General features: G+C 38.6%; 1 protein-coding gene across 5 annotated transcripts in view; it reads right to left on the bottom strand.

Annotated features, from left to right (window-relative positions):
• MON2 (MON2 homolog, regulator of endosome-to-Golgi trafficking) overlaps positions 1 to 24,611 on the bottom strand; it is an 84,516-nt gene extending 59,905 nt beyond the window's left edge. For 4 of the 5 annotated variants that reach the window (XM_065654254.1, XM_065654174.1, XM_065654412.1 and 1 more), the window contains exons 1-5: positions 24,381 to 24,583; positions 8,669 to 8,732; positions 4,202 to 4,329; positions 3,195 to 3,326; positions 224 to 353 (exon numbers count right to left, since the gene is read on the bottom strand). In XM_065654254.1, the coding sequence (XP_065510326.1) occupies positions 224 to 353; positions 3,195 to 3,326; positions 4,202 to 4,329; positions 8,669 to 8,732; positions 24,381 to 24,491 (565 nt within the window). In that variant the 5' untranslated portion in view covers positions 24,492 to 24,583. Of the gene's footprint in view, positions 1 to 223; positions 354 to 3,194; positions 3,327 to 4,201; positions 4,330 to 8,668; positions 8,733 to 24,380 lie in introns of all 5 variants that reach the window. The other variant, XM_065654494.1, reaches the window with a different exon arrangement.
• Positions 24,612 to 24,674: the final 63 nt, after the last annotated feature.

Below are 24,674 nucleotides of genomic sequence, written 5' to 3'. Positions count from 1 at the left end.
TTTATATATTGCTGTACCGACTTGGACTGACACAATGGCTAAGGATTCCATCTCCTTTGAATACAACTAGATGTATAAAAGACAGTAAAAACTATTAACATCTGTATTTTTTAAATTACATTTATGGACTTTTTACTACTACTTTATCTGAAAAAATATAAACATTAGATGTGTGTCCAAAAAACAGGTTAATACAAGCAAGCAGAGTAGGAAGTATGCCCACCTTTGTATCGTTCATCTTCAGCAACCACTCTCTCAAATACTACAGTAACCACCTGCCGTACTGTAGCTGCCGCAGTGTTATTTGTGATGTTATCTTTTGTGAAGTGCAATCGAAAACAAAGTACAATTGCCTGAAGAGAAAAAAAAAAATAAAAATCACCTTACAAGAATATATTTTCCCCTTTTAGCTTAGAGTCAAGACAGCCGACTGAGGAATGCTTTCCACTACAGCTTGTCAAAAGGTTACCTGAAAAAAAAAAAAAAGTTTAAGCATTTTAAATTTGAAGAACCAGAATAAGTTTTATGGATTACCCAAGCCAAAAACTTCTGTAGTAATCCTCCAAAAAGGTAATCTAGAAATGGTATTAACTGAAGGCACTACAATGTGCCAATAAAACTACAATCATCATACAGAGAACACATAGCAATCAGCCACATAAAAGAACTTGTATGAATCTTAATGTTAAAAGAACATTAGGATTATATGGTTAACCACAGAAAGGTCAGTCAACTCCAAAGTTAAAATGCCACTCCTCTCTTACATTAAATCACAATCCTTTCACAATCATGTTGCCTCAACTGCTATTATTCCTCTCTAAGGCACGTACTTTCATGTGTCATTGTGCTGGCAGTGACCTGAATACTGTTTTCCATTGGATTTCACATTAACTCTAACACATAATTTAATATGTATTTATCGTATAATAAAACTTGAAAATTAACATCCATACGCATAGTGAAACCTGTCTGTCCTGTTCATGTGTCCTTATGCTGTGCTCTTGCACTTGCATGAACCTCAAGCACACCCAGTCACAGGGCTACAAGCTCTAAGTCATACAAGATTTGGAATTTTTTGCTTCTTTTTCTTGTAAATGATTTATGGACTCCGCTCAGATGGCATCCCCATGTTAGTTTGAAATTTTACAACACAATCATGCGCTTCTGGACTTTCAGTAGACACTGCATGATTCTCTAGGCTGATCTAACAGCAATGCCTGTATTAGGGGCTTTTCAGGATGGTTTACCACTAATTTTCTTAATTTAAGAAACATGAATATGCAATACATGCCTGACTCAAACTGACTAAGAACTTTTCAACATGGAAAAAACCCCAAACTTTCAGATATTTCTTGAAATAATCTTGAGGGGAAAAAAAATGCACCATTTTACCCATGCCAATTGATTCTTATATTTGGTTAACTGAGAAACGCCTTTATTTCAGGCTTTGAACACCAGGATATTGCTCTGTCAGAAATGTTTTTTCTCACCCCTGTCAGAGCCTGCCCAAATTTGACTGCACATTTCTAAATGGACTAGATTTTAATGTGCACTGAGGAAACTGTTAGAAGTATAGCAATGAGCTACTCCAGTAATTGTGTTATGTGAGCATGCTTCTGGATCAGGATACCGGGCAGGAGAAAGATGTGCTGGGAAAGACCTTCCCTGCTTATTTGACACTGCTGTGCCCACATGCTCTTGTGGTTGGTGTCCAAAAGGAGAAAGCTTCTAGACGTTAGAGAGGTGAAAAAATAAAGGATGTTGAAAAATATGTTTGGAAGACACATAAAAAAGCTAAGTGAAATGTAGATACCGAGAACCTAAGAATAAGGGGGGAAGAGAAAGAGAGGATACATGGAGGCAGAGGAAGAAGAACAAATGAGGGAAGTGATGAGAGGCAGATATAAGATATGCAGAAGGGAAAAGTATGGTGGACTTTAACAGGGACTGTTTCCTTCCAGAGCCTAGATTAAAACTTGATAAAACAACAACATTGCAGGTTGTTAAAGAACATCTGCTAGCCTGATAATGAGTGATAATCCTTCTTTTGAAAGTTTTTCAATTTTCTTCAAAAATAATGCTTCTGCCCAAGAACATAGCACCTCATTTGGAAAATAAGCGTTACTTGGAACAAAAGAAACAAGATAGTGCTGAAGAGCCTTTGACAATTTGTACTAAAGTCGAAAAAGAACCTACCGACAAACCACTCAATCTGTAGCAAGTTTCTGTTCTGCCATTTATGGGTTTCATAAATTTTCCATTATTTTCCTGCCTTCAGCAGACCTTTGTAACTTAGCTTTGTTTTCATTTCATGTTTTCCCTTTCTTTGATTAAGTAGATCAATAATGATTTTAATATCCACACATTTAAGCAGCTAGGAAGCTATTTCATTAAAACCTTACACTAGAACAGAATGCCTTGAAAAATATTCTTCAATTCTATTCTCTCTCTCTCCCTTAAGGAAAAAAAAATTGCTCTGATATTAAACCAATACACTGAAGGCAGAGCATAATAAAGACAGCAATTTAGAACAATTTGTTTAAAAACAAAAAAAAAAAATCTTTCTTAAGTTAAAGAGAAAACAATATAAAACGTAATGCAGAAAAAGGACTTACTTTAAACAGAGTTTCACAATTAACAGATGGGTAAACGATGCTGCTCCTTGAAAGAGAATTATCTTATAATTTAAGATTAAAATGGATAGGAATAGAGTTTCTTTGTCTTAGTTGAAATTTAATATCCAAAATGGTCCAATAAAGTTATTTCAGTTATGACTGAAAAAGCAATAACTGGACTGCTTTCAAAAGACATTTAAGGCAGGGTGGCAGGCAGCTTATTCTAATATTTGCTTTATTAGTGAGAACTAACACTGCACTATGTGCTCTGATTTCAGCTTGAAAACATACATACAATGAATTTAGCAGATGAGAGGGATAGGCATCAGGCCAGAGTTTTTATTTTAAGTTCCCATTAAGTCAGAAATTTATTATTGTGGAAGAATTAAAAAACAGAATGAAAAGGAAGCTAAAAGAAATCCTGTTTTCAGAATCCGGCTATAAAAACAATAAGGACACAACAGAATCAAGAAAGCCCCCTCCTCTTCCATTACTCCCAAATGTTTAATATTTAAGATTTCTCCCTGGTTTGCCTCCTGGATATTGTAAGTACTATAGTTGGCACGGACAAATTCTTACCTTGGACAGTGCTTCATCATGCACAACTGTATTGGTTGTTAAAAGTACGAGAACTGTCTGGAGCAATTTAAGTTCTTCAAGACTATTTTCCATCAGTTGCCAAAGCATATTAATAATGTTTCCTGCTGCAGCCTACAAAGAAATAATTTTTTGCCAAGAGTTAAGATGTTTACATTCTGGTATATCATGTGTACGCATCTAAGAATAACACTCTCATAAAAGCATATCATAACTGAATTTGTCTGTTTGTCTGTACCATAGGACTGCATTGAGAATATAAACCCAATTTCATTGCCACAGGCTTCCCAAAATATTTTTAAAGAACTGACTGCAGAAATCTCTTACTGTGTAGTCCAAATTAAAGTGCACCCTACATTTTCTACTCAGAAATATAGAAAAGACAGTAAGAAGATATTTTACCTTCAAAATTAATTCATATCAGAGCAAAAACAGTGTAATTTTACATTATGCAAGCAGGATTGAAGGTATATTTTTAAAATACTATTTTCACCAGCTTCTTAACATACTATATATGCAGTACCATAATATATCATGACATTTACAGTTGCAGGAAATGTGCATCCATTTTATCTTATTTTTAAAAGTAACAGGTAGCAAAACCATAATACATAATTATAACACACAGAGTAAATTTTGTGGATGCCATCTTAAGAATGATATTTATCAAGGACCATTACATGTTCTGTGCCTGCAGTGTAAGAATGCAAACTAAATGATCTGGTTTGAATTTTCATGAATTTTCTTCTAGAAGTTACTAAAGGTTCCTCACCTTGTGGGGTTTTTTTGTTTGTTTTTTTTTTTTTTTAATGTGGTCAAAAAGGTTTTCTTTTAAATTACAATTTTTTAAACCCAGATATGAGTAAAATATTTTGCAGACTATGCTCATTATAATATAAACAGCCTCCTAAAAAAGCATTCACCTTCGGTTTGAGGCCTGTATGTCTCACACTGAAATATTTATATGTTTCTATAAAGATTGATCTTACCTCTGAAACAACTTCATGGGACATGAGCCTCTGGATGGCTGCTAGACACAGCTGAGTGATCTTTGGTTCCTTTGTTCCACAACCCATTAAAAAAGGCTGAACTACCTCCGAGCTGTTCTCTTTCAATGCTTTCAAAAAGAGATATGGAAGCAGTCAATGTTTAACACTTTGAAGAATACTATGCAAAATTTGCTTTTTGTTAATAGGGATAATTAACAATATCCAGTCTTGGAAACTTGGGATTTACTTTTGCACCACAGGGAAAAGACTAGTGGAGACACACTGGGCTGCCACAACTCACTGCCACAGGTCCCCTGGCTGAGGCTCAAACCCCAGGCACCTTCTCCTTCACACACTCAAGTGACTTTCTCTTTCCAAATCCAAAACATCCACGTAGAGCACATGTGCTTGGCAAGAGGCTGTAGGGTTCTGCCCACCCCAGAGCTTTCTCTGGCCTTGCAGCAGTGACCAGCCTCAGGCTGGGAAGTCGTCTCCTCCTGCTCTGCTTCACCTCAGCACCCAATTCAAAAGCAACACAAAGTACAGCACGGAAACACAAATCAAAGCACACAGCAAATGTCACTGACAAAACAGCAGCAGAAAGAGACTGGACTGTTCGTATCCTGGCCACGTACACCTGGCTGTGAATTCTTCAATCAGTGTTTTAGTGAGAAAGGGTGGATTCTTAACATGAAGCTTTGTCAGGAGAAAACACAAGTTTCATTAACTTCTCTTGGTTTTTTGTTAGGAGAGAAAACTTCACAATGAATACAACATTCCGCATCGATATTTTAGAAAATTTTTCCCCATGAAAGTAATTCAAGACATCTGAGACAAACTCCACAAAGTGAAAAAAGTAGAAAATATTTCTGAGAGAGAAAAGGAAAGAATGACTGATCAATGAGTGCTGTTCTGTTTGCAGGTGTGGTTGTTGATTCATGCAAACTTTTAAGGTTTTAGCTGCTCATCGTCCTTTCAGATAATAAAAATTTCCTCACAGTTGAATGGTCAATGTGTGTTCTTACACTGCGTCTCACATACCATGTTTTAGCCTATGTGTAGTAAGAGAAATGTGTTCATGAAAAAGTTTCATACACATTTTTTGGAGCACAAATCTTGCCACAAATAAAAAATACATTTTCATATAAAAATACAAACATGATCTATTTTATCTTTTCTATTGAGCAATGTGAAGTTTGGCTCTCAAGAGGGTTTATTATTAAGTATCTCTACAACTAATTTGGAGAAAAAAAAAGAAACATCAAGGTAAAAGCTACAAAAATATATTTTAGTGGTATTTTCCAACTGAAGCAGTAACTAACATGCCTAACAAGATTCTATGAAAAGAGTAGGCTAGCATAAATTCTAGATGCCAACTTTCTATAAGGTAGTAGTTCTTACAAGGTGATATTAATACATACACAGTACTTAGTTTCATCAGCCTCTTCAGAGCCAGTACAAGCTCTGTGTCCAGTTGACAGAGGCTGACCTTGCACCAAATACCTCATCAAAAACAATTAAAATGCCACCATAAATGTGAATGAATACACGGGTTCACTGCCTGTTTAACAATCTGCTTGGATTTCAACAGGTTTTTTAACTTAACTACAAAGCAAATAAACTTGCTTTTAAAATATACAGTACAAACCATACCCACCAATACCATTCTCTTACGATTTTCACTCCATGATTTTCAAATTATAACCAAAACATTGGCTATTTCATCAAAAATGGAAGTTTGTTCCCTGTTAAGACAAATAATTCGGGCATCTGATTATCAGTGTCTACATGTGAGCTACATGTCTAACTTGCCTTTAAAGTCTCTGAACACCTACAACACACGGCCAGCAGAGCCTTGAGAGCTCACTCTAACATGGGCACAAATGCTTCTTCACTCATATATGTTTCTGAATTTCCATTAAATACTAACCATCAAGCAGAGAGAAGAAAGCAAAATTTTTAAAAGGATAACATAAACCAGTTACCCTTAACATAAGACTTCTGAATGGAAAAAAAATGGCATGAGAGTTAATAAATAACAAGACAAAAATTTAAACTTCTTACAGTATTTTTCCTATACTCCACTAAAAACAATAATTTAACAGTGGGATTTTTACTTCATTAAGCTGAAAAATTAATGTTTCATAGATCTGGTTTAGTATTGACCATTATATTAGCTTAAGTCTTAAAATACAGAAAAATTTTCTTATATTCAGATCTGCTTCCATTTTGCTACCAAAATTATGTAAGAATATATTAAAAAGAATTCTATCATAATGAACCACATCAAAAGAGGTTTTAGGAAAGTAAAACTTACACCTTCATTCCCTCACCAAGATAACAATTCTAGTTTTTTAAAAGAACTTCTAAAATGAAAGTGTGAATTGCACATCTCAGAGCCACATGGAAATAATTTCTCACATAATTTACCTCCTGTGATGTAAAGCACAAAATGACTTCTCTTTAAGACCTACTCAAATCCTCATAAATAAATTATACAGCACGTACAGATTGCCAAGAACAGACTTTGAAACTGCTCAGCTTAACTTTTCCAAGAGAAAGAAAGAAGTTAGATCAATGCCTTCAGAGTTCTAGCAAGTTAAACACATCTCACCAGATGTAATATAACCTCTGTGTATTTGTCATTTTAAGATTGCATCTCTTTTTGTAACAATTATAATCCTACACAGTGTAATGTTTCAATAAAGCATCAAGTCAGCTTATTCAAAACAATCTGATAGAGTTGTTCTCATCTATTTTAGTGAAATGACAGTTTACATCAAAATGTAACGAAAAATCATATCCTGATCAAAATATTTATTTAGATTACTAGAATGTCTAGTAGATGTTCTCAACTAGCAGTCCAAGAGTATCTACTTCACTAGATTTCACAATTACAATAGCCTTTTGCAGCTTTGTTATTACTAAAGTACATGTGCTATCTTCCTCCAAAAAAATTACAAGTATCAGATAGGAGACAAGAGATCTTGATATTCACTTATCTACAAGAGTAGGTTACAGCTGACACCTCAAAAAATACAAGAGTCCATAAAAAACTGGGACTGTTTAATGGCATATTTAAACTGTGGAATGTTATATTAATGTACAGGCAAAATCATGTTCCCCTCTGTTCCGCAGTTTCTTACCAGGAAAGAGGTTATTATCCTATTAGCAAAGGTTAACTAATCTAAATAACTTGTAGGACCTGCTGGTTTTCCAAACCTCATAACAACAAATCTGCACTTTTTTTTTATTAATGAAATAAGTACTAGCTACATTCTACTTTAAACCTTCCAAAGGAAAAAAATTTACAAAATTTGACCAACTACCATAAAGGGTTCCCTCAAAAAGATAAAAGACTGTCTATTCATGCCCAAAATCAACGATCTTTCACATCTCTTCACTTTGAAATGAAGATTAAGAAACAAATAATTTTGCAGGATTACAAACTAGCTTTCTAAAATATAAAGTTGTTTGCACAGTAATATGCCAAAGAACGTTGACAGTTTCCCAAAAAGGCTAACTAGAGATTTCTCTTGTTCATTTGTGTATTTTGATATAGCTGACATTACCTGGCATTGTTTTCCCACTTATGTCAGCATTCATGACAGCAGTAAAAAACAAAGAAAATAAACAAATAAAAAAAGAGGCATTAAAGTGAAATATTGAGGGGTGGGACTGCTACTTCAAAAAATTCTTCAAAGTGCCTCCTTACCAATATCTGATTTACATACCTCAAAACAAGAAATAGTTTTACACCTGTTTCATTTGGACCTTTCAAATCATTTAGCATTTGAAGAATTTTGACTATAGCTGGAGTAGACACTAGAGTATTAATACATGGCCATTCAAATCTGGACAAAGGATTTACTGGCAATTGTTGGGAAGCCATCAATTTACATACTATTTAATAAAGCTGAAGAAAGTCATGAGATGCTGTTTTAAGCGCTTACAAACCTGCAATTCACAAGACATTTCCTGTCCCTCACAGCAATGGTACACCTTAAATTGAATGACCTTGTCTCAGATTAAGATGAATTTTTGCCTGCCAGGTACAAGGCTCCAAAGGTTAGACTCTCATACTAAACATACAGGTGAGGATCACACTGCAGAACTCCACACCAAGAACTCAACAACAGCTGTGGTGAACGTAGACAGTGAAAAAAATAATGAGAATTTGGAGTCTAAGCATTTAATGCTATTTTTCTAAGGGAATTATTACTTTTGTAAAGCCACAACTGAAAATGGAGACCTTCCTCAGCATCAGTATAGCACTAACATGAAAAAGCAGTAGTATTAAAAAATTCTCATGCTACTGGTTTTTTTGCTAGGTGCCCAAAGGTAAAGCATCACTGATACAGCACACACTAAAAGACATGTAGGATTATTACACATATCCAAGACATCTTCTTAATATTTTGATCTGTAACACCAGTTTATTTTTCCCATTGTACTGCAAATAATTACCTGCCAAAATATCACTGTTTCGTGCAGCTATGGTTTTCACTTTTATTATTCCTGATTCAGCAGCCTGGAAGAGAAGAAAATAAGTAGTTTAGATGCTATTTCATACATCAATATGTAGAAAGCAATAAGAAAATGGAAGATAAATTAGCATTTATAGTCTCAGAGCAAAAATGCTTTTGTAGTGTTTTCAGTAAGCAGAGCTAACACAGAAGTGAAATCCTTTTAGCTTCTGGAATTCCTTTGCAGAACTCCACAGGAAGGGGTATATTCTGTGGTTCAGAATTTTTAGAAATCACAATTCTCATTGTATTACTTTCCAGTCCTATGAATGCAAAGAAAAATCACTAGTAAACAAAAAACCTGTTAATTAGTCTCTGTACATTTTCAAACTGTGAAACAATTACCATGATGTCACATTCATCCGGTTGAAGTGCTTAAGAAACTGAGAACATCAGTAATTATGTGAATGCTTAATACTTAACACTTAAGCAATGAAATCCAGTTAATAAACTGGATGTGGTACACAACACTTGAATTTTATCACCGATCTGATCTTCCAGTTGGGTAGCAGCATTTTCCATTTGAAAGGTAACACTTTCACTAACGAGTACCAGAACCCTATTTTCCCAGGGATTTGTTTCCCGAATGCCCTACACAAATTACCCCAGTGCAGCACCATGACTCTCTGTTCTTCCCAACACACACAATCCACACCAGCAGTTCCCCCGTCATCCCCGTAACCATGACCTGACAGACCAGCAGCCCCCTCCTCTCCCTCACACCCCTTCGGCGGGACTGGAGGCTGTGGGGACACGGGGGCACAGGGTGGCCGGACCCCGGCCAGGCGCTGCGGAGCTGAGCATCTCACCGAAGGGTCACAAACCGCTGCAGGGAACAGTGGTTCTCTCCTCAGCTGCCCACAAACGCTCCCCAGCGTGAATCACTGAAGTCACATTCTCTAATGAAATCAAGCCAAACTGAAAAAATAACATTGAAGCTTTGCCTTTCAAAATTACAATTTCTGACAAGTTTTGTGTACAAAACACAAGAATACATTGCAAATGGCGTCTCTTCATTTTCTAGTTCCATTATATGCTATAAACCTCTGGAAACAACTAAAGAAATAATGTCCAATACACTGTGCACCAAAATAAATGCAACAGGTTTTCCTAAATGATAGGACAGATTGCTGGAAAATATTGTCCTGCCAAATTTGAAAGTACATTTCCCCTTTTATTTGAGCTTTGTATTTCTGTGTACTTCCCACACTAAACATTACCATTTTCCTCTGATACTACTATTTAAAGAAGAGTGCCATCACTATATAAAACAATTAGACAAGCAGACAAGCTGTGGTAGCAGAAATAAGAAAGCGACAGTAGATGAAGTTCTACCAAGTAGTAATATTCCTCCTCCAGCACAACACTACTCCAACAAAATTTCCCAGAAAGTCAGGTTAAGATGACTGTATAAATTAATAATCAAATATTTTTATTAAGAGTTGATATAAATATTTTTCAAAATAGCTAAATCAAATGCCAAATTGAAAATTTCAAATTTCTTTTTTTTTTGATTCCCCAAAGCAACACAGAAAAGCTAAACACTGCTTAAAGATCATTGAAGAGATCTGTGAAATTCTAGATAATTAAGCTTTGCTGAACACAGTGTTTCTGCTTCAAAAATACAGACAGACTAATATCCACAGTGCCTGAACTAACATACAACATGTTCAAATGAGCACAAAGTGACATACAAATATATCCTTCGCATAATTAAAATGAGGAGTGCCAAATGCAGTCCTCATTTATTTTAATTACACTAACTCAATGTGTTGAAGTGTCTTAAGTTTAAAGTCAATCCCCATTCTTCTTCAGTTATAAAGTGTCAGCTAATTAGAGAGGGTGTCTTGTCACAACAAGTTGTTCCTATTAATTAATATCAAGGATTTGTCACAGTCCAGCTTCAATTATCTTCCAACTAAACCTCATCACACCTAGTGGCAATCGATTTCTTTCTTGCCAGGAGTGACAAACTCACTCTGAGTCAAAGAAATATTAAGCCCGCCCATGGGCATGACATTCACAGACACCGTGCACTCTGCACAAAGAAGGAAAAAATACACCCAAGATAAGGTCTCCCAGTTAGTTGTCTCCATGCTAGCTTTATACAAAATAGCATATATTTTTAAAAACTAAGGTAAAACAAAACAGCTATTAGACTTTCTACTACCGCTTTGAATTTAACAGACAGTTTTTCTCCATGAGATACAGGAAGTTCTATGATTATCTGCATTATGTTATGGTTTCTGTTTACAATCCTAATTCAAAATGTTTACAGTTAAAAACTAATTACACTGCACACATCCCACAAAGAAAAGGAAAAAGAAAAAAGAAAACACACACTCCACTACATATGTAAAAAACCACCACATATTAACATCTACAAAAAATTACCTCAGCTGATCACAAATAACCAGTAGAAAAAATGAGACTATAAACAACCATCTGGCTATTCTGTATACACCAACATAAGTGTATTTGGATTGCATCAATTTCATGAATTTAACTTCGCAAATTAAAAGGGACATTAACAGATTTTAAGTTTACAAATTGACATCAATTACCACAGCACTCTTCAGGACAATGCCCCATTACAGAAGGATCTTATAAAAAGACTAAAAAAGGAGATGGCCAGCATCATACTGTGTATTTATGGCTACAAATATGATAATTGACTTTCACAAAAACATTAGGCAAGATTTTTTTAAAGAAGTTACCACTTTTTAAAGTATAATAACATCATCAGTTTCCCCTAGCACCACAGTTAAAAGTAATCTAATGAGCAAGTCAGTTATGTCTTTAATTTTAAAAAGAAACAAATACACCTAATTCCTGTAACACAACAAAGCTCAAGTGTACCTGAAACCTTCAGTTAATTAGATTTCTTATTCTGCTATTTTAATAACTGTGAAATAAACTGAAATAAAATGTCTCAAACACACAGTTGCCGTTACTGAGTTTTGTTTCATGTTTCTGCTGAAGCAACTACAGCACCCAGTGTGGGCAGGGGAAATACTGATGAAGAACAGTACATATTCAAGTCAATCTCCTCCAGTACTTTGACTTTGTTTTAATCAAATAATCTCATAGCAAAATTCAACAGGACTCTCTGAGCTCAAACACTTGCCCATCATCTTCCTGCTTCCTTGGAACTTACCAAGTATTTGCTGATTACATGGAAATCACCCTTCACAGAAATCAAAGTAAGGAAAATGGAGAATTTACATTTAAAAAAAAAAAAAAAAATCAGGACACACATAGTGCAGTTCCACATAGACTGAAAAGGTGCCTGTGCATAATATCTACCTCCTGGCCTCAGAGTTCCTCTCCCAAGGTACGGTCTGACAACAGCATTCACAGCTCCCCGAGAACCTCACCCTGAGGCTGCCTTATAGCCAGAGGCACTCTACACAAGAGAGACCAGGATGCAGAAAGTCATAGAGGCTTTCAAACCAAGCTTTAAGAGTTTCTCAGATCCAAAACTCTTCATCTCTTCACAGATTTGTCAGTCCTCAGTTCAAACAGGGAAGAACTTCAGCCTTCCTGTCATTAGATGTGCTGTGGCCCTTGTGTAGGGCCAAAAGCACCAACCAGGTAACAGAAACAGGTAATTTTCGCTCAGGCACTCAGCAAGCAAAGACTTGACCCATCCTCAAGCAGAATCAACTTTTTCCAATATCCAGGTGACATTCAAGAGCTAAATTTGTCCACATTACAGTCTGCGTGCACATATTTAAAGATCTATAACTCATAAATAGCATATGGAGGTATCAGGATAACTGAGGTATGCAGTTCTACTGTTCAGGATGACATAAAGGCAAGCCACCCCATCAGCACCAGAGTGGTAAGTGCATCTGAAAGGCACCGGCTCCTCAAATCTGTCTTCCATGGACCCTGTGGACACTCAAATCCAGCTGCAGCGGACAGACTACATTACCAAAGGATACCACTATAGCTAACTCCATGATCGTCATAATGTTAGCTGGGAGCCCAAGAACGGCCACAAGGAATAATGGCATGGCATATGCTTGAACACATACCTGTGTAACTATTTAGCAGTTTACTTCTCCCAGGCAAAGACATCACGGACCTCTATTGCAAAGCAAACGGACAGGCAAGCAAGGTACCAGAGGGGTCAGCTGGGATGTGATCCAACCGCACATCGGTTGATCCACAGTAATCCCTACGGATTTGCCCTTACTCTGGAGTACACATGAGAGAGCTACCCTTCTTTCATTGAAGAATAACAACATAGCTAACAACTTTTCATAAAGGAAAGATGACACAAAATTCTAATCTTGAATCTCTCTCTTAACCAGTGACCCTTTTCAGAATGTGAAAAAAAAATCCACCACCTCTGCCATATCAGCAATTTTTTAAAAGTTTCCAAAAAGGATTTTCAAAAACATTTTTAAAAGGATGAACTTGTTGATCTTCAAAGAAACTGGTATCTTACAATTATGACCAGAAGCCACCATCCGTGGTTTTTTAAACCAAAAATTATATATACACATAAAGATATTTAATGTAACAACCAGGCATGTGCTAATTTCTACTATGGATTGATCTAAAGTTAAATATATTTTTGTATGAATTTCTAAATGTGATACTATTGTTACCAAAAATTAATGAAATAATTTCCACTGCCAGTGCTTTGAATGACCACTTGTGTTTTGATTACATGTTCAGAGCAAATTGCTATCTCCAGAGACACCAAAATTGCTGTAAGGTTTGCAGCTCTTGCTACGCAAGCTTTTGATTTCTCTCTTCTAAAAATAAAACCATTCAGGAACGCTTTTGGGAATTATGCTCTGTATTGGTATCTACATCACATCATTTGCCAACCTTTTACTAAGACTGGATGAGGGTAATCTATGTCATCTGTGGTCACTTTGATATCTATTACATGAAATAAAAGAGCAATTTTTTTCTATTCATCATTATCTGCTTTTCCAACTGGAACACTAACCCTACACCCAATCGTTTAGATAAGAGATCTTCCTGTCTAAAGTACAGGTTCACTTCATTGTTATTCTGACTTGCTTTGCAAAAGCACATTCTGGACCATGACTGTACTGCTAAACTATCATTTGGAAACGGACACACAAAAAGCTCCACACTAAATCACCATGATGAAAGCACTCGAGTATACCACATTTGTGCGAAAAAGCACTGTACTTGCCTTCTGTAATTTCATCTTCCTCCCCAGGAGTACAATCCCTACTCAGACCCTTTTCTTTTATATATGTTCATTCTACCTGTGATTTAAACTCGTGAAACGCCAGTTCTGATATGACAGCACTGCATACTCATGGGGATTTATTACATTGAATGATTGAATGTATTTGGATTAGAGCTTGCTCACATTCTACTGGCTTGAAGCAAAGTCTACCAGCAGAGTCTCTGGGAATGGAACACCACCTGCCGTAAAGGCAGGTACAGGCAGGGAATACACAAATACACAAACCAAATACTTATGTCAACTGGACACATACAAGCCCATGCACCCAAACGCCAATGTCATTGAAAGGACACCCTCTATCAGGGTCATAATGAGTGGGGAAGGTTATTGGTGACTGGGGAGAGGGAAGCACCACACACATTTGAGGGAGGGCATGGAAGAGCATTCAGGGCACTACAGGCCAGTCAGCTTCACGTCACTCCCTGGGAAGGTTGTGGAACAAATCCTCCTGGAAGCCATTTCTAGGCACAGGCAGGACAAGAAGATGACTACAAACACCCAACATGAATTTAGCATGAGTTTCACCAACCCAGTTGCCTTCTACAATGAGATGATGGGCTGTATGGATAAGGGGAGGGCACTACATACTTCATATCTTCACTATAGCAAAGCCTTTGATTCCATCTCCAATTGTATCCTTATAGTAAAATTGGTGAGACATGGACAAGTGGACAGTAAAGTGGGAGGAAGACTGGCTGAAAGGGTCATTACAAATCGTGTAAAGTCCAGCTGGTAATCAGTTACTAGTGGTGCTCCTCAGGGATGGATACTGGGGCTAATACCATTTAACATCCTTTATTAGCAGCCTGGATAAAGGCATAGAATCTGCAGACAAGTATAAAATTTAGGGTACTGTTCAACATTCCAGGGCCAGGTAAGGTGTATTCAGAGAAATGAGCTGGTACAAACCTCATGAAGTTCAACAAAGGCCAATACAAAGTCCAGTCCCATGCACAAGTACAGGCTGGGGGCTGCGGCTTTGCAGCAAATGACCCAGGGTCTTGGTGGACAACAAAGTGGAAACAAGAGCCAGCAGTGAGCCCTTGCAATAAAGGTGGTCAGCTGCATGCTGGGCAGTATTAGCAAGAACACAGGCAGCAGGTGGAGGTAAGGGAGTCCTTCCCTCTCTTTGGCTCTTGTAGGACTGTTGCTGGACTAATATGACCAGTTTTAGCCTCCCCAATGCAAGGAAGACATTGACATGATGGAGCAAGTTCATTGGAGGTCTGCCAAGACAGTTGGGGGATGGACAAAAACAGATGAGGAGATGCTGCAAGAGCTGCACTTGTTTAGCCTGAAGAAGACAAGACTAAGGGGAGGTCTTGTTAAAGTCCATGGCTTCCTAACAGGAGGCTATAGTGAACATGATGCAGTTTGTAACTGCTGTTCAGATGTGTGTGCCCTCCTTGTATATGTACAAGCACAGAAATAAAGTAGGGAACACTGAAAGCAATAATGTTCTTTTCAAATCACTTCGTATTCTACAATTCCTGCACAAGTTTTTCACTGTAATTTTTCTTCCACAGAATCTTACAATCATGGTAAAATAGTATCAATTTTCCTATAAACTGAAAATCGTATTTTGGTAAACCACTTCCAGTGTCACACAATCTTCAATACAAAACCAGCTACAGTTTTCTAGTTTTTTAAGCTTGGAATGTGTGATTCATGTGAACTGTTGAACAGCCTGATGAACCTTTTTGGTTTTTTTGTTTGTTTTTAAATCAAGGAATTAATATATTTGCTGGGTTTGCTTGTATTACCTTTATTTAGCAAATAAAGACAAGAAATTGCAAACGAACCATCAGTCTCTATTCATATACAAAGTAGTTTCTTCAGCTGTCCACACTTTACCTGAGACAGAAGCAAAATTGCTCTGGTTTATTCTACATCATTATCTATTTATGCACAATGTAGGAAATAAATCTTGTACATTTCTGATCCAAATCACAGGCACAACAACAGCTGAAGATACCAAACTGTAATTCCTGCTAGACTTGACTCAAGGGTGGTGCCATTCTCAATTACCAGAGCTCCAATGCTGTGAGAAAAAATAAGAAGGATTAACTGGCTCTATTATACACTTTCTCCACCAATTCAAGATTTATGACATTATAGTTTGGGGTTTTTTTTTTGTTTTTTAAAAACAACCAACCTCATTCATTTCCAGTTTTAGTGCAAACTATATTAGTTGCCCTCATATTAAAAGTGCTCTTTCACATGACAGGAATGACTGCTCCCCTGGTCCATTAATCTTCCGAAATTGCCTTTGCAGCATCAGCAGCCAAATCAGAATCCTGAAGGTGAATTGTCAATAATGCCAGGAGAGGTGCCAGTGTTACCTAAATTGCTTCAGAGCTGTTGCCTCTAGAGGTACTTCATCTGATGTGAGTGTGGAGCTAAAGATAATGAAATACAAATATTTAATATCAGGAGTTCTCATTTGACAATCAAAATATTACACCTCAGCTGGAAAAAACACCACATATAAATCAACAGAAGAAATCAGAATGAACAACATAAAACAACTCATTACTGAACAGCACTGATGTAGACACAAAGAAATAAAGCTAACCAAGTCTTGGTACAGAAGAAACACAGCCAATTAGCAGTAAACTCTTAAGTTACACCTCTCTTCTACAGTCAGAATCAGGATACCCTGTATTTTGAATTATATATAAATTATGTATATTATATTATACATATATATGTGTGTGTGTATATATATATATAGTGCTGGTTTAACTGAAAATGGGTTAATTTTCTTCATACAGTTAGAAACCTTTCTTTTTCATAGCCAGCACGCTCATTATTTGGACTTAGTTTGAGAACAAGTAGATAATACCCCAGCACAAAGCCAATGTTTTTAATTGCTCTGGCCTGAGAGCCAAGGACACTCTGAGTGCTCTGCCCACAGGTGTGAGGCATCAAGGAAGGGGGACATGGATGGGGCAGAGTTTGACTGACATCCAGACTGATCAATAAGAGTATTCCATCCCATTAGCGCCATGTTTCATATATAAGGAGTCAGGGCCTTTCGGTCAGCTCTGCTCTTCCGCTCTTCTCGTCAGAGCCGGGGGAGTTTTTGGTGCGGGACATTTAGTCTGCCTTTTGCCATTTTTAAGAGGCCTCTGGGCTCTTCTGCCTTTTTCCTCCCTTTTCTCTTTCTGGGATTGGCTTTGGGACCAGGTGCCATTTCCTGGGGCTGGCTGCTCAGCGTGTTCATGAGGAATTGCCTCGAGTATCTTTTATTCCTTTTTTTTTTAATATATATATATTTACTAGTAGTGTATTAGTATTTTGTTATTTTATTAAACTGTGTTTCTCTCAATCCAAGTTTCTCCTTTCCCTTTTGATTCTCTCCCCTACTGGAGGAGACATGAGGGGTGCGGGAGGGGGTGAGTGAGTGGCTATCATGGTTGTATTGCTAGCTCAGGTTAAACTGCAACATTTATATATACTTAGTGTATAGATATCTTGAGAGCTCATGTCTACTACTAATGGATTTCTGAGTGGTCTGTCAAGTACTACACAACTGATTATAAATCACTGAAACAGAGCACTTGACTTTTCATGACATACTTTTGTCACAACAACCATCATTCTACATAAAAAAACAACCGAACAAAAAATTCAACAAACAAAAAAACCCCACCACAAACCAAACACCACCATGTTTCAGAGTTTTAGGAGATTTACACTTGAAGTGCAAACTGATTTTGCCTTCGGTTTGTTGATTAGAACAAATGGGACCAGGAAACTCCTGAGGCTTTGCCACAAGTACTAAATTCAGAGTCACCCAGTCAGGTTCAGCAGTGCCCATTTGCCTGGCACCTGGTAAAAAGAAATAGCAGTCAACAGTCTGGGTACTACTTGAGAACTGGAGTCACCAACAATTTCCAGCTTCTGCTTAAAGTTTCCAGTATAATCTTCAGGAAGACACAGGAGGCAGACGAGGATTCAATCAGAGATTAAGATGCACGAATTTAAATATTTAGACTCCCATTACAATGGAGATTTAGTCTCTACTGAATGCTCCTTAATTCTTAAAGCCTCTCCTTAAGCTAATTCAGCTGACCTGCTAGTAGGGGCCCAATGCAGAGCTCTAAGCTTAAACCTCTGTATGTGAGACAACTACACGCAGAGAGCAGAAGACCCCATGCTCTTTTGGACCAGCCGGTGGAAGCCAAGGAAGAAACAATAACCTATCTCAAGTGGCAAAGATACCTACTGTGTAGGTGACAGACTGAATCATTTTTGAACATATGACATTTCTTACCAAAGACTAAAATGATGACATGAAATTTAGGATTTATAATAAATCTTGAAGCTTAGAACACATTTTAATAGATGACAGTCCCTTAGAAATGTAACAGTACACTTTTAAAAATATAATTTTGAAAAAATACTACCGTACATAGATCAATATTAAATTAAAAACACTGTAAAATTAATGGAGTCCAGGCATGAATCTAGCAAACACAGCAATTCATAAAGATCAGGAATTATAAAAAGAATTGTAGGAAATATTACAAATCACCTGTTTCAAGTTACCAGCCCAGCTACTGGCTGGCAACTCGAGAATGCAAGAGAATAATCTCCAGTCACATGCACAAAACACATGCTTGAGTGCAAGCTGCCTAACTGTGGCAATATGGATTTTACAGACCATAGTTTCTACATTTCAAAAGAACCTTCAAATTACTATTTAAGTGAATATCCACTAAAGAAAACAAAAAACTTTAGTTCAGAAGGATGCAAATACTGTAATGTTGTAAAGACCTGAAAATCAACCAACCTGGAAAGTTCAGTGTAGGTTAAGTTCCCTGCAGACTATAGTATCAGAATTATTTAAACCTTTTTAATAAAAAAATTAAGCAGAAACCCCCAAAACTTGCTTCCTCCTACAGAAAATGGTCTACGTACAAAAGTTTGTTCTTTGCCAGGCCACTTGGCTCATCTTTTTACTCTCCAAAACCAATCAATGTTAGCAATATATCAAGCAACTCAAACACTCAAATCACAAGGCATTTCAGAAAGCTGTTTTCTTTCTTAGCCTTCTGTGATTTGTGTACTGCACTACATTCAACAGATTTTCAGAAATATAGCTATTGTTACAGAACAAACAGCTAATATTCACACATTTTTTTAACTGTTCCTTCCAGTTGCATCACTTTGACATTTTAAACCTAATTAACTGACCTGTATCTTTTTAACTTAAGTTTAAATTTTGGAATACATCCTCATATTTAGTTTCATACAGCTACCCAATGACATCAGAGATATTCCCTAAAATAACAAGCTTCCCAACTAATTTTTTGGCATTAGGCCTACGATGTGTTCAGGATCAGTATATCACTGCAAAACAAGAATGATTTAACCCAAGGGATAAAACTGTCACATATGTCACTCACTGCAGACAGGAGTGGACTCCAAAGGAAGAAATGGATGAATAAAACCTGTGTTTAGGGAACCCAACAGAAAGGGTAAATCCAATCTTTTAGCTCAGCTGGCCCACATCACTTCTACTGTAATCAAATAATTTAAAAGTTTGGTTTAGCTGAAAGTCAGTCAAATCTGGATTCTTTAACTTTTGCCAAAAAAAAAAAAAGTAAGGCTACTTGCCTGCAAATAGAGTGGTTTATTAAAAAAAAAAAAGTAAAATTGGATTCTATTATTTTTTCCTAGATACAACAAATTAATTTACAACAGCTTCACAAACAAGTCTGTATGCCAAAGGCACACACAACTCAATAAATAGTTAATCAAAAGCAATGCTGCATTTCAACCGAAGGTCTGGAAAAGAAGCGGTACAGAGAGGCTACCCAAGCCATCTTTCAGGAGTACCAAGAGAGCACTTTATCTGACCAAAGTTCTCAAAGCTAAAACTGTGCTGCTCTTCTAGGTTGAGGGAAGTTGATCTTTTCCAGCCCTACAGTTCCAAGTTACCGCAGCAGTGAACAACCTAAAACACACAGACCCCTGCAATCTGTCACACAGCTGCTGAGCAGAGAGCACGGCCTGTCCCACGGAGGGTCTGAGCCAGGCCCAGCCGCTCCTGCCAAAGGGGGACGCAGCCCCCGCCCGCCCCAAACCCGCAGCAGCTTTTCCTGCTATTTAAAAGTAAAGCAAAATCCTGGGTCAGCGTAGAGACTACCAGCCTACTAGAAAGCTGAGACTGTTGGACTGGATCTGTGTAAACAAGGAGTTACGTGCCACTGGAAATCAGGCTGAGCATAATTTTTTATGTACACTTATTTTCCCTTTTAACTCCATTATTTCTGCTAATTATAAATATTTTCCCCATGTATTTCTAACGTTTCTTACACAATGAAATTGTCTAACCAAATCAGATGCAACACTTTCATTCAGTAATAAGAAACGGCAGGTAACCTGTTTAGCACACTGAACTACTTTCAGTTTTGTGATAAGAAAATTCCTACTCCAGTTCACTAAAGAGAGCACACACCCAGCACAGGACATCGCAACTCCAGGCACCAGCAGGTTAAAATAGTTTATAAGGCTTTATGCATTTGCCACACAACTCAGTCCAGAGTTAGAAGCATCACGATGCTCTCGTACACAGCAAAGTCAGAGCCCACGATATTAAAGCCAACAGAATAATGATCAAGTGGCATTGTTTTCTAGGAGAAATGCCAGATTACTTAAGATATCATGAGCATAACTGATGTCTGTACCAAAGACTGCTTCATCCTCTGTAATTTCAGTCTCCAAAGATACTGTTTACTCTTACCCTGAGAGTTTCTATCACATCCCTGGTTAGTGTTTATTTTTCTAACTGTGAAAATACAAATACATTTTTTTCTCAATGTCATTACGTGTATGTCTGCCAATATAAACGGTTTTGGCATAGCACAGATGTAATCACCAAATAACTCCTTGATCACAGTATATCGTTTTCATGCTTAGTACAATTCCATAGTCAGTGCTGATCTGAGCAAGAATCAAACAGAAAAAACACCTAACAACAAACAGGCATGGGTTTGAAGTCTTATGGTAACTGGTGTTCCCCACACCCTTAAGGAAAATAAATCCAGCACATTAGTTAATCCCGAAACACCATCAGCAACACTGTTTCAAACCCAGAGATTCTTTCTGCAACTCCCATTCTCAATTTATTAAGCAGCACCACCTAGGAAAATCCTACTCAGATATTATTCGTCACACAGAGCAAAAAAGAGGTGTGGATTGCTTTGGGGACAAAAACACATTGTTATTTCTTAGTTAAAAGCCCTAAGTGAGGGGAAGGAAACTTGCCACCTATTTGTCAGAAGTTTACATTGGGAGAAACCCAGTAATTTCAATGCTTCTTAACAGATTATCAGAGTTGGCAAAAACTTCAAAATCCACTGTTATGAGTGACTGGACTTAAAAATACATGATTTCCACATAAATGTGACCTACTAAGAAAACTTTACAGACTCAGAAGTAATAGAAAAATATGAAAGTGCTTAAAACAATGAAGAGTTCAAGTTCCGTTTCAAACAAGAGTTTAAGATCTTACTTCCAGCACCTGAGGTAAGGTCTAAATCCCACAGCCTGTGGGATCCCCCAGCCAGCTGTCCCCTCTTCTGCTGCAGTTCCCCCCCATCAAAAAAAAAAAAATCATCCAATAAAGCTCTTCAGCTCTGTTATCTACCTGCCTGTTGAAATAATCATTTAATATTGTTTTGGTCGCTCCATACCTCATAGATACAATATTAGTTTGTAATAGCATACGCACTAGAAAGATCTTTTAAAAGTGAAAAATAAAACCCTATTTAATTTTTAAAAAGGGCTCTATTTTTCTGATCATACCACTTTTTAACTCCTTACTGTATTGATTAAAAAAAGGATTTGCTCTAATTAATTATTTGAGCAACAAGCAGATTTTTTTTGCAAAATTTTACCAGTATTAATATAAAAATTTAAAAAAATAATAAATATTTTAGAAATGGCTGATGATAACAAATAGCTGTGAGTAAAACTTCAGATTACGTCAGAAACTGAAAAGATTATTAGAAGCAGTTTGCCTTCATAAAGTACATACCAAACCTAACAACTACGATACAGCTCATAACCATTAATTTTGGACTAGGAATGTTTCAATAGCATATCACAGCATGATAAGTTTATTAAGTGACATGGAAGCATACACATCGCTGCAATATAAACTCATAAATTACCTAGCACGTGGTAGTGATGAGAACAACCTAGTTACATTGCAGGTTAAAAAGTGAGATGATAAATAGTGGGAACTTGTTTTAAAAAGCTTATGTTTAAACGTGGTTTAAAAACCTGGTGCTGTTCCAAATCAGTTAAGAAGAACATGCTATTTCTCTGATCACTCTAGCCAACTCCAATCATGATCAGACCAAACATGCCATAGAAATATCTCTTTAGCAGTTGAAATTTGACAGAGAAGGATACTCACTTCCTTTAAAACTAGAACAAAAAAATGGCTTCCAGAAGTGAGGAAGAAAGATCGTTTCCTGCAACTATATCATACATCCTACTATAGGGCTGCTCTCCCCTCAGACCTCTGCAAAAGCCCACAACTCACAGCAGAAAAAGTCCCACCTACTACTCCACAAATTTACCCAAACTCCACACAACTGTGAAAAACTGTTTTCAATGAAGTCATGCAAATTGCTGTCGAGATGTAAAAGTAAACAACACAAACATGCTGAACAAGTACCAAGAACTGCACATGCAGTGGTTACTGTAACCTCCAGCACGGTAAACATAATGAAGCCTCACTAAAAGTACTAGCTTAGGAATTACACTGCCCATCTCCGTCATAGATCTTGAAGAAAGTGAACATGAACGCAGCAGGGAAACTTGTTCAGTGACCAAACAATTTTCTCAGTCACACAGTAATACACAGGAAAAAGTGGAAGCGGCACCCTCACCTCCCTCCAAAACACATACACAGATTTCTATTCCGTAGACCACAACTTTTTCTTATTTACATGTGACCACACACAACTTCTCAGAACCGATCACAACTTTCTCCTGTTTTTCTGTGACCACACACAGTTTCTCAAACACACGGGCATTTCTCTACAACCTATAATCGTAAATATTATAACATGCTCTGCTACAGTGTGTCATTTCATGCCTTTCAAAACAAGCACACCCATAGCTTCAATTCATCTGCTAAAGCATATAATGCTTTATACAACATTAAACATGCCATACTTAATTTGAACTAAAGTCACACTACATACCTAATTCCTTCCTTCCAAAATGACAGAGTCTTTATTTTCCCAGACACCCTTCAGGTTCTGCAGGTTAATCTGAGTTAATACATCGGTATTTTTCCTCCCAGTATTGCATAGAAAAAAATATTTTTTTAATGGTGACAAACTAATGATAAGGAAAAAGTTAAACTGACTGTGTAAAAACACTAGAGAAACACATGTATAATATGTATGTTTGAAATTAGAGAGAAAAATTCTGATGTCTCTTCAGTTAAACCTGCTTATCAAGATTAGTGAAGGCTCAAGCAGAGCACAGAGTAAACTGAGGTTTGAAAAAATAAAACATACAGTCCTACTGGCATAAGCTTATTAAATGGAATTTTTAGAAAGGGAGAAAAAAAAGTAACCTGAAGTTCTGCGTCTCCCGAGCCTCCTCGGTTGTAACCATACCACTGGAGAGCCACGTAACCCCAAAACGACAGATCACGCTGGCGATCACCAGCGATCCCCCCAGTTACCACCGGCGGACACAGACGTGCGCCAGTAAGAGAGAACGCCCGCCGAGTGGGCAGCCCCGCTTGGGAACGCGTGTGCGCTCCCCACACGGTCGCACAGACACCCCGGAACGAGACTCGCGGGGCCCCGCTCCCCCGGGCGCTCCCGCCGGGACCGCGCAGCGCCCGCCGGCGGGGCTGCCCCCCAGCCCCGGCCGTGGCTACCAGAGGGCCGCCCGCTGGGCACCGGCTCGGTGCCTGCCCGCCGTGAGCCCGAACCCTCAGCACCGAGCCCGCCTGGGGGGAGTTTGGTGAGGAGACGCCGAGACAGCCAAGCCGAACTTTGTCTCTTCCCCCGGGCGGGCGCTGAGGGTGGAGCGGGGCTGCCCCCATGTTGCCCCTGTCAACAGCGGATCCCTCTCCCCAGCCCCGCTCCCGGAGCTGACCCAGCCCGGCCCGCGTCACCCCGCGTCTCGGTAACGTATCGCAAACAACCACCCGCAAGCAAACACGCCGGGCAAAGCCGGGGCTGGGCGCAGGCAGCGCTCGGCGACCCGCGGCCACGCAGGACGGACCGCAGCGGAGCGGCACCGGGCGGAGGGCGCACGGGCACGCCGGCAGCCTCCGCTCCGGCCGGGCCCCGCGCCCAGGGAGGCCGCTCCGGAGCGGCGCCCACCGGCCGGCCCGGCCCGGCCCGGCTCAGCCCGCTCTCACCTCCTTGACGGGGGGAAATTTCTTCCGGCACTCCAGGCTCAGGCTCCGCAGGTCTCCCTGCATGTTTTCCAGCAGCTTCTTCACGGCTTCGGGGCTGCTGGTCCCGGCCATGGCGCTGCCTGGCCGGCCCCGGGCCGGGCGCTGTTCCGAGCGGGCAGGGACAGCGCCTCTCGCCCCGCGGCCCCGGCCGACACGTCTGCGCCCGACACCGGAACCCGTCGGCTCCGGCCCCGGCCCCTTCCCCGCCGCTCGGCCCCCCCGCTCCCACAATCCCGGGCGCCGCCAGCGCCGCGC

This window comes from Caloenas nicobarica, chromosome 1 (assembly GCF_036013445.1).
Source record: "Caloenas nicobarica isolate bCalNic1 chromosome 1, bCalNic1.hap1, whole genome shotgun sequence".
NCBI lineage: Eukaryota > Metazoa > Chordata > Aves > Columbiformes > Columbidae > Caloenas > Caloenas nicobarica.
This window is presented reverse-complemented; position numbering and strand designations above follow the sequence as displayed.